The sequence below is a fragment of the Macrobrachium nipponense genome, chromosome 1 (assembly GCF_015104395.2).
Source record: "Macrobrachium nipponense isolate FS-2020 chromosome 1, ASM1510439v2, whole genome shotgun sequence".
Lineage (NCBI taxonomy): Eukaryota > Metazoa > Arthropoda > Malacostraca > Decapoda > Palaemonidae > Macrobrachium > Macrobrachium nipponense.
The window spans coordinates 174,344,452-174,364,398 of record NC_087200.1 but is presented as its reverse complement, the minus strand read 5'-3'; the positions used below and the strand labels follow the sequence as shown (position 1 = coordinate 174,364,398).

Sequence of the window (19,947 nt, the reverse complement as noted above, 5' to 3'; positions counted from 1 at the left end):
AGTTTCAAGCGCTTGTATCTCCTTTGCTGCCTAAGTACGTACTTTTGTTTCAATAAATGGTTTCTAATAATTTTCTTTTATACTTGAATCTTGTAACATATAAGCTTTTCCATGTCTAATTTTACCTTTTTTAAATGATTTTAAAATATAAACTTACTGTAATTTTTTACAAGCAACCCTACCTTACATCTGACAAGTCGACAAACTCACCAAGAATTCAGTCACACCTATGAACAGACAAGTGGCCATTCCTGGCGACCAGCACAGATTTCAAGCTTGATAAGTTAAACAAGGCCATCATCTGCTCCTACCTAGTTGAGCCTCCTCTGGAACCTCTACAGAACCTGCCATACATTCTTGATGTGGCGAGATGTGCAACTCAACATCATGCATTGTCAAAGAAAGTGCTATCTACTTTCAGAGGACCAGTTCCAAGCTCCTTACAGCTCAGAATATGGGGATGCTTCCCCACAGAGCCCTTCACAAGTACTAATCACCAGAACTACTGAAAAGGACCCATAATTTGTGGAATCTGCAGTAAAATGCACAAAGCCAAGAATTGTCGGGATAAATTCGAGAAAGGGGCACCTAACATGCCCAAGTGTCCTAACTGTTCTGAACCACATCATGCATGGTTCAAATGCTGCAGTGCACAGTTAAAAGCAAAGATGAACCTATTAATAACGACACCAGCAACTGTACCTCAACAATAAACCTTTCAATCGGAATCAAAGCCAGAAACAACCAGACAACACATGGAAGCAAATTCAGTTTTATGTCAAGAGAAAGATACATACATGCCTTGCAACCAACACACTCATATTTTCCTCCTTGCTCCACTCCCTCACCTCAGACCTCAAAATCTTTCTGCAATTGCTGTTGCCAGTGGCCTCATGTGGCCATGCCAGCCTCCTCCTAGACATTGAAAGTGTAACAGAAACGTCCAAGTGTGAAGGATGCATCTTCTATTTAATGTGATTTTATGGGGGCAATATAAGAAATGACTGGGGCAGACCACATGAATGTAAAGCACTATTTTATTCGGTTCCTAAATAAGGCTGAACAAGATTATTGCATTCCTTGACTGGCGATTCTCCCAGCAAGCAACACTTTGGCAAATGTCAATCGCCCTGATTGGGAATTAGCAATTCTGCCTTTCCTTTCCTTGTTCGGTAACGTGTCTAATGACTGTCCTTCAACTATTGCTCTATCTTCCACTTAAGCTGTCACTACTCGTTCCTTTATCACCTGCTGAAGGGAGATAAAAATAAATAACAACTATGCACCTACATTCTAGTCCTCCTTTGCAGGACAAACATGGGTTGTACCATAAAATACTCTGACAGCACACTATTCTCCTCAAGACACAATCATGTCTTCCCTCCAGTTATGGCAGAAAACCTTTTTCTTCCTAGGCCAGATGTTTTTTCTTTTCCCACCATCAATCCCTACTAGATAAAAAAAAAATTCTCATGCCTTATAATGTAAGCTAAATATGGTATGGAATCTCCATAGATTTTAATTTCTGGTTTTCAATTTTTTCAACTTCAAATCATTGAATGATACTCAAAGGCTGCATGTGAGCAAAGCCTGTGCTGCCATAACACCAGCTCAATTAAAAACAACAAGAAGAAGGATAACAATTAGAATGACAAAACTAGGACAGGAAAGCACTAGTTAAACAAAATATACAATGATGATAATTTATTCTTGCAATGAACAACTTTCACTTCAGAGGCATACAGTATCATGTGGGATGTAGCAAAGTCAACAATAAATGTTAAGATATAAGGACCAAGAATAGGACCTAGAAGTAGTAGCTTGAAGCTTTCACTGAACTCACCCTCATCAATCCTCAGAACCATGATAGTGTCATCCTTTAAATAAATGGATGGCAAAAATGATAGATATAATAAAGACAAGGACTGGGTGAATATATTAGCGAAAGGATGCATACAATTCCTCTTCCATCATCATCCATGCCTATGGCCCAAGGGCCTACACATAATCATTACCTTGATAACATAATCATCTGATATTGAACAGATTAATATATTCACATATTTTGTTGAGGCAAACAGTTACTTCAGGATAATTCCTAAATATTATATACATACCTTTTAGGAAATTCTAATATACCAAAGGGCTTCTTTATGAGTGACAGTGCCATTCAGAACCACCTGGAGCAGGTCAATGAATGTCTTTTGTCAAGAGTCCAATTCACTTCCTGAGGTAAAAGTAGGAAATTGTTTTCTTGGTGATAATAGTGGGTACAATAATACTCGACTTTGTCTTGAGGGCTTTACTGGAGTAGGAAAACTCTCTCTCTATCAGTGCCTCCTGCTCCTAAAACAAACTGCCTTTTGCCACTTACCAAAAGACTGAAACTGTGACTGGCCTAGATATTTGGTTTGTGGAGTGAGGCTCAAATATCTGATTAAATGTCTTCTTTGGTCTGTGCTTTGACACCAATTTTCTATGCTTTGCATTAGTCATAGTGGTACCCTTTTCAATGCTAGGCCTCCTAATATCTCTTTATATGATAGTTCACTCAAGCATTACTAGGAGTAATGGGATTAGACCATGTTCATGCTACAAAACCTGTATATATCTATTTCATCAAAAACACTGAGAACTGAACCCTGACTTATGAACCACCACCCAGAGGAAGGCGTCCCCAAACTTGTCATTTCTTGTTGACACCTATTACACCTGGGGAATTGATTCACTCATGTAAGTCGCACTACATACTTATACTGTATATTTCATTTTACAAATATGTTTAGTCTATTTGAAAAATCAATTTACAAAGAAATGTTGATTTAGTTACTAATATCAAACTTATGTTAGCATCTGAACCCTTTACCTTTTCCTCAATGGAGCAGTGATAAAGCATTAATAAAGTAACAGAATTCAAGAGCAAAATACTACCTGAAAGTAAAGGACTATGCATATCAACATAATAATGCCACACAGACTGAATAATACTACACCCTTTTCAATGATTCATTGTTACAATAACTTGAGGAAGATCTCCCCAAAAGGGGAGGTAATAATTATGTCTTTGCAGCGTCCCTTCGCTCACAGATGTAATGAAATCTGACTCTTAATTCTAATATTCTTCTTAGCTTCATATGACACAATTTTGCTACTTCTCAATTATATTTTGCTCCAATTTTTATCAGTAATTTAAGAAAAAGTTTTCTCTTTAGTTTTTTGACATGTGACTTATGTCTAGTTGACCTATACATTTACCATAATAATAATAATACTGTAAGATGGAAGACTAGGACTTATTGACACATCAGAAAGAATAGATAATGATATAGCTGGTTAATATTTTTAATCAGTAAGGACAAAAATACCACATGAAATTGATGACATTTACACGCCTGCATGTGTATCTGAATGGCACCTGATAAGTTCTGGTGGACTGTCTCTTATTGTTTATAGATTTCAAATATAGCAACGAAAACAGTTTTAGCAAAACTTGCAATAGAGAAAATTCCTTAACACGAGTACAGGTACATCAACTTGAAACATATATTTGGAGTACGAAATTTTCTCTTATAAGACGAATCTCAAGAATGCACTTACAGCAATAAAACATTACTGGTAAAATGGATGCAAACTATAAATTGTAAACATTTACAAATAAAAGTATCCCTTTCTTAAACAAAACAGGAGCAGCAAATTTTCTCTTAGGAGTATTTAAAGAATGCCCCCCAAAAAAGTCACTGGCAAAATGAAAATGCATAAAATACAAAACTTTGGAAAATGAGAGAGAGAGAGCAATAAGTTTCCCCTGAAAAATGACATCAAGAATGCACTTACAGCAATGAAAACCTACTGCCAAAACCAAGAGGGAAACTTTAAAACGTAAAAAATTTTTAATGTGGAAAGTGGCCCTTTCTCAAGTATAATCGAAACAGGTTTTTTCATAATAACAATATTAAGAATGGATAAAAAAAGCTACTGACAAAACAATTAAGCAAACTTTAACAAATAAACATCTCATCTTTGAGAGAGAGAGAGAGAGAGAGAGAGAGAGCGACCTTACCTTACAGACCTTACAGTTCGTTCGGGTTGCCCCAGGTCCCTCAGTGTGAGGCACCTCTAATGTCTACCAGAGAGTTGTGGCCGAGAGAGAAGAGAGAGAGAGAGAGAGAGATAGAGAGAGAGATAGCGAGAGAGAGACGAGAGAGAGAGAGAGAGAGAGAGAGAGAGAGAGAGAGAGAGAGAAACTTTCTTTTCATAACTAGCATTTTTTTTTAAATTGATTTTTAAAGTGATATCTAGAAAGCAAGTAGAGAAATTGCCAAAACAAAACATTAAAAAAAGGAAGTATCCCCTTTCTAAAGAGTAAAGTTTTCTCATAAAAAGATACCACCAATGCATTTCCAGCAAAAATGGCTACTAGCAAAACAGTGGGAAATTATAAAATGTAAACATTCTAGAAATAATGTGTTCCTTTCTTACACACTATTGTATCATTCTCCCATGATACCTTGTAAAATCTCTCTTCTGACCTATAGGCTAGACTGCTGTATATTGCCATCATCTAAAGGAAAAAATGCTGTAATGGTCAATACAACATACTATATAATAAAATATTCCAAGGCACTATCATTCTTAACTTGAGAAATAAAAACCAAATTGTCAAATTCATACATCACAGTAAAAATGCACTAAGTATAAATTGGGAGAAGCATTCATGAATCTTGACAATTCAGCTCATTTTATCTTAACAGAATCTGCCAGTCAAATTCTTTCTCTCACAGAAGAAAACCACTAAAAGTACCAATGAAATGCATGGTGTACACCTTATAATATTGTAAAAAAAGAAGAAAAAAAATTATCGTGCTGCATCGTATCCAGGGAAGAGTGTTATTAGGATCTTGCTCAAGTGTTTGTTCACATCAATTTTGTAGTCTTGGCCCAAGTCATAACGGCATGCAGGACAAGAGTATACTTCTGCTTTAAATGATCGCTGAAGACACGGTGAGCAAACATTATGCTTACATTCAGTTGTGACAGGCTTGAACACCAGCTCTTGACAACAGATACAGAGAAATCTTTCTTCAACCGCATTCAGGAATTGCTGTCAAGAAAATATACCATTGCTATAATCATAATATCACAAACAAGAGAAACTTAACTTCTAATATAAGAAAACCTTACTTTATAATAATTATATATATATATATATATTATATTAAATTAATATATAGTATATATCATATATCTAATATATAATATAATATATTATTATATATATATAATATTATATATATATTATATATATAATAGTATGTGTGTAATATAATATAATATAGACCTTACTTATATATAAGTATATATATACATATATATAATCATATATATATAGATATATATATATATATATATATATATATATTAGCGCCGACAGAACTCGGCTATTTTCAACCATATAAGTGAACATAACCACAGAATAAACTGGAATTTGTCACGTGTAATTTATAGCAGCAACTGCCGGTACAAGAGTCAAATGATGGAATCGGCCATAATAATAGAGAGGCAGGTAATGAATATCTGAAAAGGAGCATGGATTTCAGATACGATCGACAAGGTTTTCATTCAACCAACACTTCAGAAGATTAAAGGAAGATTATCAGCGGGGGTGACCTAAATTGGTTTGCCTGTGGATGGACCTCTTGGTATAAATACCACTTTTTCTGTAAACTTTTCTCATTCATCTACCTGAAGAGGGAGACAGCCATCATACATCAACAGCCATTTGAGAGCCAATGAAAATGCAGTGGCATGAAAACCCCCCAACCCCCATTTCACCAACAGCATGTAAGCAGATGGACATACCCTTCAGCCTTAGTCCATCATCTATCTCTGCCTTACAGGATGTCTGGAAGCCCCAGACGAAATGTCACAGCCCATTAGCCAAAATTCAAAATTGACAAAATTAGCATTATGCTTGAAAACTCTATGGGTTATACCCTGAAAGTTTAACTACTGCCCCCCACCCCCCATTTTGGAGTAAAAATTGAAGTTTATAATTACTTACCTTTGAGATGCCAACCTTTGGTGCGTTGCTCACCAGTTAAAGCAACAATGAAAAAACTATAATTAGAAAAATAAAGAACCTCTATTAAATTAATACAGCTGAAGCCGCAATAACCTCTTATAAAATAATAATAATAATAATAATAATAATAATAATATGGTAGTAGCCCTTTACACAGGTTTTATTAAATGTTATTTCTGCTTCAGCAGCATTAATTTTATAAAAGCTTTTCTCTATCTTTCTTATAGCGACTTTTTCTTTACTGTTAAGGGAGGTGAGTAATACACCTATATTAGTCATTATACGATATTGGAGGTGGCATTGGCGAATGAAATCGTAAAGTATACTTCGTAGAGTTCCACACAGTTTTTTTATAATTCTGATAAAATGCTTATATGTAATTCTAGTTATAATTATATAAATCTTGCAACGTTTTGTCTGGTTCTCCAGACATCCTCTTGGTGAAGGGTCAGTGAGGAACTGTGATAGGTGGTGTAGCCCATCTTCCTTATATTCAAGGGGTTCAGTGAACCAAAGTTTGGTTGGCTGCATATGCAGAGCTGGTCTCTCATTGGCTGTTGGGGGACAGCTTCAAGTCAGTCTCAGGACCTGATGGTTCTTTACTGTAGCCTTGCAGATCTCAGGGGTTACGTGATGTCATCGTGGGTGGAATTTTGATTGGCCAACTCCTGATGGCTCTTGATGGCACCCTCTTGGGCATGGCATGAGATCCACCTCACGAGACGCATAGAGGTCATACTGATGTAGGTACCAGGACATCCATAGGGCAAACATTAGAAGTGCTAGACCACATTTGTTGGTTTGAGGGGATCATGTGCAAGCAGTGAAGGATTGTTTTGAATAATTAGGTCTCTCATTTATTTGTTCTTGTGGTACATTACAAGGTCAATGCTTTTGCCCTCCTCAGTGGGTTTTCTTTAAAGAATCATTATCTTTGCAATACTGGGCATGCACAAAAGCGCTGTAGAATATCCTAATCTTGTCCTGGGGGTGGCATTGCAGGCTCTCACTACCATTATACCATTTCTCCAGGGCAGAGCGGATTTCACTGGCGATGAGCTGTTTGGATAACCGTTGTTTACCAGTATCTGCGAAGCTCTATCCAGTTCTTGTTGTGTGCCCTGCCCTGTTGAACAGTGGGCGAGGGGCCCCCTTATGAAGATCATAACTGTGGTGCTCTTATACCTGCCAGGGCACTCGCTGTTTCTGTTGAGACATGCTGAGGTTACTTTTCTTTGTTCCGACTGCAGTATGAAGGCAGTCTTCCGTCTTAATGACAAGGACATCAAGAAGGGGAGCTGATTGTCGGTGCAATGCTCAACTGTGTATCTATCATATTTACTGAGAAATTGTATCTAAGAGACTCTCCTCAACTGTCCCCACATAGAAGTTGGAAAAGAGGACCCCCAATGGGGAACCCATAACAACACACCATCCTTCTGACAGAACATCTGGCCACCGTGGGTGGAGAAGGGGGTTCTCTTTATACAGATATCCAACAAAGACCATAATGAAGCTTTTTGGATATTTAGAGATGCCGTTGACAGGTCCTTATAAATGCATTCAAGGAAGATGTTGATGATCTCGTCTACAGGAACGCTGGTAAACAAGGACTCTACATCACGCGAAATGATGGTTTCTGTACCTGGGGAGTCATGAATCTCTTCTAGGAATACCGAAGAGGACCACAAGCTATAACAGCTCGGGACATAGGGTGTCAGGCTCTGATTAAGGTGCTTGGGCATGGCATAAGTAAGGCTGGGCATCTGGCTAATAATGGAGTAGAGGATTTCCATCTTTATGGGTTTTGACATTATTGTAGAGATAGCCTAGGCCATAGTCACCTTGGATGGGCAGGAGATGGGTGGCATTAGTGGCGCTGTTGACAGTGCTAATGACACGGTTGGCATCCCTCTTGATTTCTTCAGTAGGGTTTCTAGTAAGGCATCTCAATTTCATGGTGTCAGACAGGATGGCATCAAGTTTTTCATAGTACCTCTATATCAATCAAAATAAAGGCTGCCGTCTTGTCCGCCTATCTAAGTCTGGTCTATATTTACCATTTGTTAAGACTGAACTGCGATGATTCAGTTAGAAGCAGCAAGAGGAATACATCATGTTGATTTTTGAGGACTGGTGTGGTGATAATGTCATTGTTTCAGTGTTCTACAGCCAAAATGGAAGTTAGGAAAATACTTTTTAGGGATCCTTTAGGTGATAATGATAATAAGAATTTATAGAGGGGCTAGGTAAGGTTCTGACTATGTTGATGTTTTTGTCCTTAGTAGAGTTAAATTGAAGGTAACGGATGTTACAGAATATACAGTTACCATCCGAGTTACGACCTGCGCGAGTTACGTCCACCCGTACTTACGACAGTGTCCGACAGGGGTCTATTTTTTTTATACTTGGCGGCATTTACTATTTGGCAGCGCGGTAGCGTAGTGCGTGTGGCACGGTATGACAGTTACGACGGCGCCGGCAGCACAGCATCCCAGACAGACTCATCCCAACCACCTCACTCACTGTCTAGACATTGTAGCAGTACTGTAACATTGTAGCAGGAACATTTTTTTCATTACACCTTTGCCATGGCCCCTAAGAGAAAGTCTGACTCATCAGAATGCAATTCTGCCAAGAAAGCTAGGAAGGCACTGACGTTGGAGATGAAGATGGACGTAATCAAGAAATATGAAGGTGGGATGAAAGTTAACTGTATAAGCAGAAGTCTCCATCTCTCCCACTCCACGGTCTCCACCATTCTAAAGGACAAGGAAAGGATTAAGGACGCAGTGAAAGGAGCAGCCCCAATCAAGTCTACTATTATCACCAAACAGCGTGAAGGACCGATAGCAGACATGGAAAAGTTGTTATTTACGTGGCTGGAAGATAATAGACAAAGAAATGTGCAAGTGATGTTGCGAGCAGTGCAAAGCAAGGCAACAAGTTTATTTAAAATGTTAAAAGAGAAAGGAGGTGAAGAATATGCTTCGTTGGAGTTGATAGCGAGTGATGGGTGGTTTCGTCGATTCCGAGATCGGTACCAAGTGCACCATGTTCTGACGAAAGGCGAGGCTGCTAGCAGTGATGCGCCTGCTGCTAAGGCATTCGTTGAAGAATTTGATAAACTAATTGTGAAAAAAGGATATTTGCCTGAACAGATTTTTAATGTGGACGAAACTGCCTTGTTTTGGAAAAAGATGCCGAAAGGCACGTACATAAGCAAAGAATTCGCGAGTGCACCAGGGCATAAGGCAATCAAAGAAAGATTCACGCTATTGTTCGGTGGAAACATCGCAGGACATAAATTAAAACCTTTTTTGATTGCGCTTTAAGAAAACCCACGCGCACTGAAGAACGTGAACAAACATGCCCTTCCCGTTTATTACCGAAGTAACAGAAAGGCCTGGATGATGCTAGCACTGTTTGAAGATTGGTTTTTAAATGGTTTTGTTCCTGAGGCACGTCAATATTATAGCGATAAGGGCATTCCGTTCAAGATTTTATTAATGCTTGACAATGCGCCTGGCCACCCGACGCACTTGGATGATCTTCATCGTAACGTGCGCATTGTCTTCCTTCCCCCTAATACCACCCCCCTAATCCAACCCATGGACCAAGGTGCGATTTCTACGTTCAAGGCGCACTACGTAAGAATTTCCTTTGACCAAGCCATCGAAGCTATGGATGAAAACCCTGAGCTGACTTTGCGCGATTATTGGAAATCGTACAACATTTACCATTGTATCAAGCATGTCGCTAAAGCTTGGGATTTGGTGACAGAAAAATGTATGAGTGGTATTTGGAAATACTGCTGCAAACGCTTCCTCAGAGATTTTGTTGGCTTCGATAACGAAGAGGAACTAAGCAACGTCCGAGGAAAAATTGTTAGCTTGGCAAAGCAACTTGAGTTAGGATGTGATGAAGAAGAAATTGAAGAACTGATAAGTGAATAACCTGAGGAATTAACAAATGAAGAACTGTTAGCAATAGAAGAAGAAAGGAAAGCTGAAGAAAGAAGAGAGGAAGAAAAGGAAGTTGTAAAAGAGGAGGAGCACGAACGAAAGTTTACTGTAAAGGGATTATCGGAAGCCATACAAATGCTTAATACAATGCTGCATAAATTGGAAGGAATGGATCCGAATGTTGAACGGTTTGCCCGGATAGAGAGATCTATGCAAGAAGTAATGAGGCCATACAAAGAAATCTACGATGAAAAGAAAAAGCAGAAGATCCAAACGACACTTAGCATGTTTGTCAAACGAACACAAAAGCCCGCCTCATCCAGCATCGAAGCCACCCCCTCCCCTACATCGGCCAGCGCAGTAACCACCCCTTCCCCATCCCCTGCCTCGCCTGACTTAACAGCTGATCTTTCTTTCGACCGTGCGTATGAAGAAAGTGTTGATGACGTCGAACCAAGCACCAGTGAACATTAATTTTGAGTGTTGTTTTGCTTATTTTTTTACATGCATATGTATTTTCTATTTTGTACTACAGCTGTATGTTCTATTTTTGAACTGTAACTTTTCTATTTTCGTATTTTGATCTTCATTTGTATTTTTGTATAATAATTTCAACTGTAGTAATAAATATTTTATTTCTAAAACCATATTATATTAAGATGTATGTACGTAGTATATCAACTAAGCAAATGAAAAAAAAAGCTAAATACATTGCACCTACAGTATAATATTAAAAATATCTCTATGATAAAATGATAAAAGTGAAACTAAAAGGCATAAAAATGATAAATACATAAACAGCTTGTACGTATAGTACAACAGTAATATTATTCAACAGAAAAAGTATGATAAAAGTGAAACTAAAAGGCATAAAAATTATAAATAAACAGCTTGTATATACATATGTACAGTAATATTATTCAACAGAAAAGTATGATAAAATTATAAAAGTGAAACTAAAAGGCATAAAAATGATAAATAAACAGCTTGTATATACACAATAATATTATTCAACAGAAAAAGTTACTTAAAAATGCAACACATTCATATCATATGTCCTCAAGTACAGTATAATCTTCCACTTTAACCGAGTACTTATATCCACGTGTCGGCCATTTTGGCTGGTATTTTCGACTAACGACCATTCTGACATACGACCTGTTGGTCGGAACGGATCTAGGTCGTAACTCGGATGGTAACTGTAATAGAGTTGAAGGAAGGGTCTAAACCTATCGCTATGGATGTTTTTTTTTTTTTTCTCTCTCTCTCTCTTCCAGGTACCCCTAGTTTGGTACATTTTAAGTTGTTTTTGGAGAATAAGGTGGAAATTTTTATGGGTCTTAAGCCATGGTTGGATTTTCTTTTGTAAGCCTGATCTTAGTTTTTCTAAGAGGGCTAGGTAGTTTTTGATGCAAAGCCTAGGTGTATTGTAGGAAAGCATGTGATATCAGATACTTTTAGTAGATCTTTTTGTGTGCATGGAGGGTGATCATGTGCATATTATAGCTGGCAAGTGTGTATACTGGGATCTTGCTGTATTGGAGAAGACGTAGCATGGAGGTGGGGTTTTAGTAGTCACAAAAGTATTTTGTTTTTCTTAAGAAATTACTTAGTGACAAAGGGTTATATTTTTCCCTATTCAAGTCTGAGTTGTAAACAGATTTACAGGCAGACCCGGTCATCGGCGGACTTGGTTAATGGCGATCCGGTTTTGTGGGGCTTGTCTAGTGCCATAATGGCACCATGAGAGAGAGAGAGAGAGAGAGAGAGAGAGAGAGAGAGAGAGAGAGAGAGAGAGAGAGAGAGAGCTTTTTCATACTGCTAACTTTCCTCCATCTCTTTATCATATCTTCTAGTTAAATAAGTTAAAAAGGCAAAAGAGATAGATGAAAGTATCAATAGTAATATTGTGATCGTTGTTTAAGTGTCACAGCCATACACAACTGAACAAAAACAGATGTTTTGCCACAAAAACCCAACTGAATCTGATAACGTTTTGCTTGCATTTAAGCCATCGTATGATAGTGAAAAATTACTGTAGTTATGTTACAAATCATATTACTTAAGTAGAACAGAACTTATATTGGCAAGCACTATAGTACTGCTAAATTTAAGTTGCAGTTGTAGCTGAACCAGAGAGAGAGAGAGAGAGAGAGAAGAGAGAGAGAGAGGAGAGAGACGAGAGAAGAGAGAGAGAGAGAGAGAGAGAGAGAGAGAATGTTCACACCTGATGACTACAAATTATCGTGCATCAGCAACATGGATAAAACTCCACCGCAATTGTGGAGAAAAAGGGTATTTTAATAAAAAATACTTGTTATGAAAGAACATATTATACTGTTCTCACGCCGATAAAAGATAAATACGTCACTCTCATATCATTATGAAACAGGAGAACGAAAATAACAAACGGAATCTGTTTTTCACACAAAAAAATGCGCCTGACCCCATCTTTTAATGGAAAAACTAACCGAATTCACTATGTGTATCTAAGTCATAGTTCAACTTAAAAGCACTTCATATAACAAAAAATAACCTTGTTCCATATAAATAGTTTCTAGATCTATTTACGCTAAAAAGAAGCAAGAAAATAGCTTGAATCGAGCTAAATACACTGAAATAAACCTGTCTCTGCCCTTAGCTGATTTTTCCAAATCAAAACACAGATCGCTTTGTATTTTATAATACTACACATAGTAATATGAAACTACATACAGTATTATTAGATACAGTGAAGTAAAGCATAACTTTTTAAAAGAGCCAAGGAAAAGATGCATATTCGTTATGTTTGTATTTCATGAAGATCTCTCCGCACTTCGGAAGAGTACCGAATTACCAATAACCAGACAACAGTGCCATCAATTAATGTAAAAAATAACTAAGTGTACTTTAAGTATTTAAGTCAATTTTTAACTTGAAAACAATTCATTGTCAAATATGAATAGTTTCTAGAGATTAATTTACGCTAAATAGAAACAAGTAAAGCGCTCTGAGTTGAGTTAAATCTTATCTCCGCCCTCAGCTGATTTTTCCAGACCAAAAACATGATCGGTTTGCTTGCATATTTTATGATACAATAGTAATATGAGACTACATACAATATTGTTGGAAACAGCTTAGTAAAGGATAAAGTTTTAAAAGAGCCAAGGAAAAGATGCCTATTTGTTGTTGTATTATATGAGGCAGTTTCGGCACTAGTCTAAGCCACCAACTGGTGCAACCACCAGACAATGGTGCTATAAACCCTACAGAAGGTAAAACCCAGTTATGAATATATTGACCAAGCGGTGTAAAACCGAAATGCTGCTAACCAAGGGCTGCCTGTATATTTTTTGGAAAAACATGTTTTCTTAGGTGGAGACTTATGTAGGGATGTTTGGTGTGTACTTCATGTATTGGAGTCTTTCTTTTTCCCTAGTAGGCCTTTCTGTATAGGGTTCCTGAGGGTTTGATATTGATAGAGAATTTGTGAACACGATGCTCGAGTGTTTTGTGTTGAAGTTATGGGAATACAGAAAGCGAATATTCTTCCACATAGGCCTGAAACTAATGGGTTGTACGGCATGCTAATAGGAAGGTGCTTGAAGCCTTAGAGTTCCAATGGGTGGTAATGATACTACTTGGGTTATGTACATTTGGGGTTGCTAGATATAGCATAAGCACAGAGGTTAATGTCATGAAGGACTTTGAAGTACTGTTCCTGTCGACTGTCCCAAAATCTCCAATGAATGGAACCATTAGAAACGTCTTCAGCGGTGGTCGTCCAGGAAACAGACTGATGTGCCGAGATACTTTTGATACGTGTTGCCAAGGCTTTATTTACAGCTGATACTTATGCTGTTGGCTGTTGATTTTAAAATACTGAAACTAGGTGGCTGCATGGAAAAGAAGCCTTCATGCTTGTATATTGTTGTGATGCATGAGCCGGCCCAAAGTGTGAATGTGCTGGTGATATGGCACCATAAGTGTCATAAAACACGTTTAGATGAATGGCGGTTTTTGCTCATCAGCAAGCCAGTAACCGAGGACTGCCAGTATGTACACATGTTATGGACATGACTGCTCTCTGGAGCAGCTATGCTTTGATTCAGCTGTCCAAGAGTGATTTTTTATGTGATTATATTTTTGTACGGTATAGTTTTATAGATAATCATGATGTTACTTTTTCATTAATTCTTTCATACTTTCCATGCTATAATTCCATAAGTTTTTGCATTCCAATAAAAGCAGACTGGAAAATAAAATTTAAATAATCAGTGAATATTTCGGATACTGTACAGTAAGCTCTACCATCCAAAAACCTTTTACAATACAGTGGAACCTTGGTTTTCGTATATAATCCGTTCCAGAACCTCCCACGAAAACTGAAACAATAATTCCCATAAGGAATAATGTAAATAAAATTAATGCATTCCAGACCCCTCAAAATATTAACAAAAAATGCATTTTATAGGGAATAAATAGTTTTACACACACAAAACAATGGAAAACAAATAAGACTAATAAAATGAATAAATGAACACTTAACATCACTCTTACCTTTATGGAAAACACTTGTTAGTCTATGGAAGATGGAGAGGAGGGGAGAGGTTATTGTTTGGAAGGGGAATCTCCCTCCAGAAGGATTTCAGGTATCAAGGACCTATCTGGGGTTACTTCTCTTCGTTTTTTTTACTGGCACTATTTGAGGTTACTTCTCTTCATTTTTTACTTGCACTAGGACAAGTTTTGAGTTATTGGACCCCTGTCGCACAACAAAACCGTCCAGATATTTGTTTCTGGCTTTTCTTTAACATTTGCCTAAAGTTCAACACGACTTTGTAATTAAACATGTTGGACACATGGATTACATCTTCTCTGTTGGGATGATAATTCTCCACAAAATTTTTTACATCATTCCACATTTGCAAACATGTCCTTAATCCCTGAAGTAGGCACATTATGTATGCTCATTCGTTTTCTGAATTTTTCAATCCAGCCTCTGCTGGGAAATTAAAAAACAGCAACGCTTGTTGTAGGCATCTTCTCACCGGGATCAGCTTGCAACTTCCTCCAACACTTTGCTACAAGTACTTTCTTAAATTCTAGTGTTTCTCGCCTTTCTTACACAAGGGCTAGCATTTTGAACTTTCATTGGTCCCATGATAACTTATTTAGCAGTTGCACTTGAATAAAAAAAAGCACAAAAGGCACGAAAACAACGAACCCAAAAGCAGAATGGGTCATGAAAGAAGATGGGATGCTTTGTTTGGGCACGTGCCAGGTCCTGGATGGAGCATTTCCGAGTGTACAAAAACAGAGGTTGGACTGTACAGTAATATAATTTCAAATACCATAAATACTCATGTAACATGCGATCTCGCATATCATGTGGCCCTCAAATTTTCACCCTACAACAAAGATTTGATAATGTATCTCAAGTAACATGCGAGTTCAATGTTTGAGACAAATTTACAATAGGCTAACCTCTTTTCCTCCTGTTTATCTATCACATTTTCTAGTTAGGCTAACCCCTTTTCCTCCATCTCTTAATCTATGCCATCTTCTGGTTGAAAACACTTTGTATAATGTAAAATAACCTTGTCCATATCAATAGAGTATCTTGAGATTCATTTACGCTAACTAGAAGCAAGAAAATCGCTCTGATTCGACTTCCATACAGCAAAATAAACTTCCCCCAATCGTCCTCAGCTGGTTTCCAAACAAAAACATTGATTGCTATTTTTGTATTTCATAGTACAACAATAGTAATAGGAAAATACATACAATATCATTGGATGCAGTGAAGTAAAGCATAACTTTTTAAAAGATCCATGGAAAAGATACATATTCATTATGTTTGTATTTTATCAAATGATACTAGTAAGTGCATATTTACATTCGCTAATTTTATATCTATGATGCGCCCCCCTTAATATTAGCTCCAAAATTAGGCCTTCAAAAGTCACATGATATGGGAGTACAGTAGAGACCCGGTTCACGACCGTATTAGAACTCGACATAATCGGATTTCGCCACTAAATTTCCAATAAACTTTGTATCTTTTCAACCGAAAAACTAGTTTCCGACCCCAGACCATATGATGTTTGTAAACAAAACTGTTTCCGCCAACCGCCGCTAGTTGGCATCATCCAGTGCTACCAAATGTAGCATAAATTCATGTTTTTTAGCATAATTTGACCCAAGAATTGGAGCTTAGCATAATTTCTTTCACACTAAGGGTTCTAGTACAATTTTAGAATGTATTTTCACTAAAATTTTAAATAAAATGCAGAAAATTCCTCAATTTCGTACACAGCTATAGTGAATATATGTATCTTCATAGTGAAATTGCCTCAAAAGCAGCACTAACAAATGAGTTAATTGCTAAGTTTGAACCCAACTAAGGAATGTTAAATTTTGTGAATATAAATAAATACCCACAGTGGCATGACAAACGATCAGTAAAGTGTTAATAATGTTTTTTCTTCACGAGTAAAGAATTACTTTTTTTCCTTTTTTAAGTTTTATTTTTTTCAGTAGATATCAAAATTTTAATTATGTCTAAAAGTGATTTTCACATAATTTTCAAGTATTTATTCATTGTGTATGTGATCTGTTAAAGAAAAATGGTGCTTCAGTGGCATGATAATGATCAAGTAATAACTACGTATGTTATTCTTCTTGAGTAGAGACTGGTTTGTTTGTTTACCTTTATTTAAGTTTTAATTTTTCAGTAAATATCAAAATGTTATATTTGAAGTAATTTTCACACATTTTCAAGTATTTATTAATTGTGTGTGTGTGACCTGTTAAAGAAAAATGGTTCTCAGTGGCATGATAATGATGCAGTAATAAGTAAAATTTGTATGTTTTTCTTTACATTTGTATGTGTGATCACACATTTGTCAAATAGTATACTAGTGATTGCATATCAAATAGTATACTAGTGATTGCGTATGTGATCTATTAAAGAAAAAAGGTGTTTTATTTCGAGTTTGCTAACATGTAAAGACCATCAAATTATTAGTTATAATATTGTCTGTTCGTAACTTTGTATCATTTCACCTAATATATAAATGTTTTAAATTTCCATTACATCGTTGTTTTAGCTCAAATGTATTAGAGAAAATAGATAATGATAGATTAATAGCATAATTCTGGCACAAAATTGCACCATATTTGGCATAAATTCTTGCTTGGACCGACTAGCATAATTTAGCAAAACGGTTGATAACACTGGTGACGCCACTCAGCATTGTTTAAAGTACGCAGCTATTGTTTACAAACATTCAAACATGTGTCGTGTCTCGTACACCTTGCGCGCATTTAGTTTGCTTTTTCGGTGGTATCAACTCTATACGCAGTTACCTTTTGATTCATCATAGGTCCCAACATTACTACTGGCTATCTATGTTCTAACCTTTTGCTATTGTTAATCTCTGAAATAATAGAAAGTGTTTACATGGCATCTCGCGTTTTCCTTCTTCAAAATGTTTCCATCATTTCCAACTCCAAAATAAACCTTAAGTTTCGTCTATCCTCTCCTCTGCATGAAAGTGATGAGCGAAAAAAAGATTTAATCAAGCACCCTTGCTTGATTTTTTTTTTTTTTTTTTTCAAGCGTAGACCTATTCTAAAATCATGCTCACACTTGAGGCGCACGTTTCAGTAGCAAATGCAATACGTATTGAAGTGTTAGGTTTAGAGTGAAGGCAATGTTACGTGCGTAGGTTACATGTGCGGTTCGGTAGCGAATGCAATCTTTAAGCTTTGTTAAGCTTGCCGGTAAAGAAGAGGTTAGCCATAGCTTAAATCAGAGAAGCCGCTATGCCATATTAAGTGCGTAGTAATTAAGACGAATCTTTTATGTCGTACTGTAATACATCAATGTTTACGTGTAAGATTTGGTAGTGAAACCAGTTACATACGTAACATGTTCGGTTCGGTAGCAACGGAATCTAAGCTTTTTAAGCTTGCCGGTAAAGAAGAGGTTAGCCTTAGCTTAACTCAGAAGCCGCTACGGTATACATTAATTATAGAAATTAAGAAGATTCTTTTATGTCTACTGTAAAAATACGTCATTGTTTACGTGTGAGATTTGGTAGTGAAACCACTGTTACATACGTAACGTGTGCCGTTCGGTAGCGAACGCAATCTTAAGCTTTGTTAAGCTTGCTGGTAAAGAGGACGTTAGCCTTAGCTTAAATCAGAGAAGCCGCTATGGTATAGAATAATTATAGAAATTACGACGATTCTTTTATGTCTAGTGTAAAAAGACGTCAATGTTTACATATGTAACGCGTGCGCGGTAACGAACGCAATCTGTATGCTTGGTTTACTATAACGTCCTCGTAAAATAGAGGTTAGCTTGATATTAATGCTGGTACATATTGGTATAGTAATTATAGAAATTAAGAAGATTCTCTTACTTATACGTACGTATGTATATATGTACCATGCAGTACCATAATAATTGTCAAAGTCCAATAAGCTTGAAAGCAGCCCTGATATTGGACAATTTGCCGTAAAAGACGCACCTTTTTTTATAAGGACATTTATGAAACAAAATCGTTAGTATCATAACATTTACTGAAAGATAATTTTCAAGCGATTTTGTGTACAGTATTGCAGTTGACTTCGTATAAGATTTACCATAAATTAATATCGAATGCAAACGTTTCTACGCTATGGTTTGTTTACATCCTTAAATGCAGACTTACTGTAGGCAAATTTTCGTAAGTTTTGATAAATATACATTGGGTTTAATTTTAATAGTTTATTAATTTACTGTAATAATTAGACTTGCTTTTCAATGTTTTTATTATGTTAGCAACACGTTTTATGCCTACCCTCTACACTACGTTCTACTTACTAATCACCTAGGTAGCCTTAGCCTATGGTGCTTGGTCAACAATCGGTTGGACGCAGGCCAGTTTTCTTTTATACTGTATATTATACATTTAAAATTATAAATATACATTTAACATGATATTTATTTAACTTTTAACTTATTTAGTTGTAATTTACATGTAATGTATTGTATAAAAAGGCAAGGTTAGGGTAATAACTGATGGTCAAGAACGGATTAATCCATTTTCAGTTATTTCTTATGGGAAAACTTGATTCAGTTCTCGAAATAATCGAATTTCGAAGCTCCTTCTGGAACAAATTATCGTTGAGAACCGAGGCTCTACTGTATATATGTTACATCTTACACTACACCTGGGGCATCCCTGTATGAGCTTAACAAGTTTGATTTGTATTACAGATAGCTTTAATTTGTAGTAAACATTTTATAGATATTTTGCAGTGTTTACATTAACATTTGAAAATTCATGAATCATTTATCATAAAATTGTATTTAGTCATGAAAATAAAATGAAAATAGAGTAATTAGTAAATATTGCTCTATGAAAAAATTTGCAAATTGATGAAATTTTCTCGTGGACAAGTGAATAATACGTTCCACAAAAATCCATAACAAAATGAAATGCAGATATGTGAGGCATGTAAAAGCTAGGTAAACTGTATATTCTTTGTCCTAGAAAAACTAAAAAGAATGTTAAAAAACGGCATCTCTGCAGTTTGAATGAATTATTTATATTTACATTATTTTAAATGAGAAAAACTGATTCAGATAGCGAATTTTTCAGGTCACGAACTGTGTCCTCGAATTAATTAAGTTTGTGAACCGAGGTATAATTGTACTCAAATTAGACTGTTATGGACTGTAGTTCTTAGTTGTTATGATAGTGTGAGTTGTAATTATAATTTTACAAAACAAAATAAAATGATCAGAAAAAACATGTATAACTTGGTAAAATTAGCATACTTTTATGAGTATTTTGGAAAGTGGCCCTGAACAGGATTGTAATTATTCACTTTCAACTTCCCGTGAAAGGTACAAAAACTTTTTAG

The 19,947-nt window shown here is 36.4% G+C and overlaps 1 protein-coding gene across 1 annotated transcript in view; it reads right to left on the bottom strand.

Annotated features, from left to right (window-relative positions):
• Nucleotides 1-4,202: 4,202 nt before the first annotated feature.
• LOC135219861 (E3 ubiquitin-protein ligase UHRF1-like) overlaps nucleotides 4,203-19,947 on the bottom strand; it is a 207,727-nt gene continuing 191,982 nt past the window's right edge. The window contains exon 13 of the mRNA XM_064256982.1: nucleotides 4,203-5,101. Within this exon, the coding sequence (XP_064113052.1) occupies nucleotides 4,856-5,101 (246 nt within the window). The 3' untranslated portion in view covers nucleotides 4,203-4,855. The remainder of the gene's footprint in view (nucleotides 5,102-19,947) is intronic.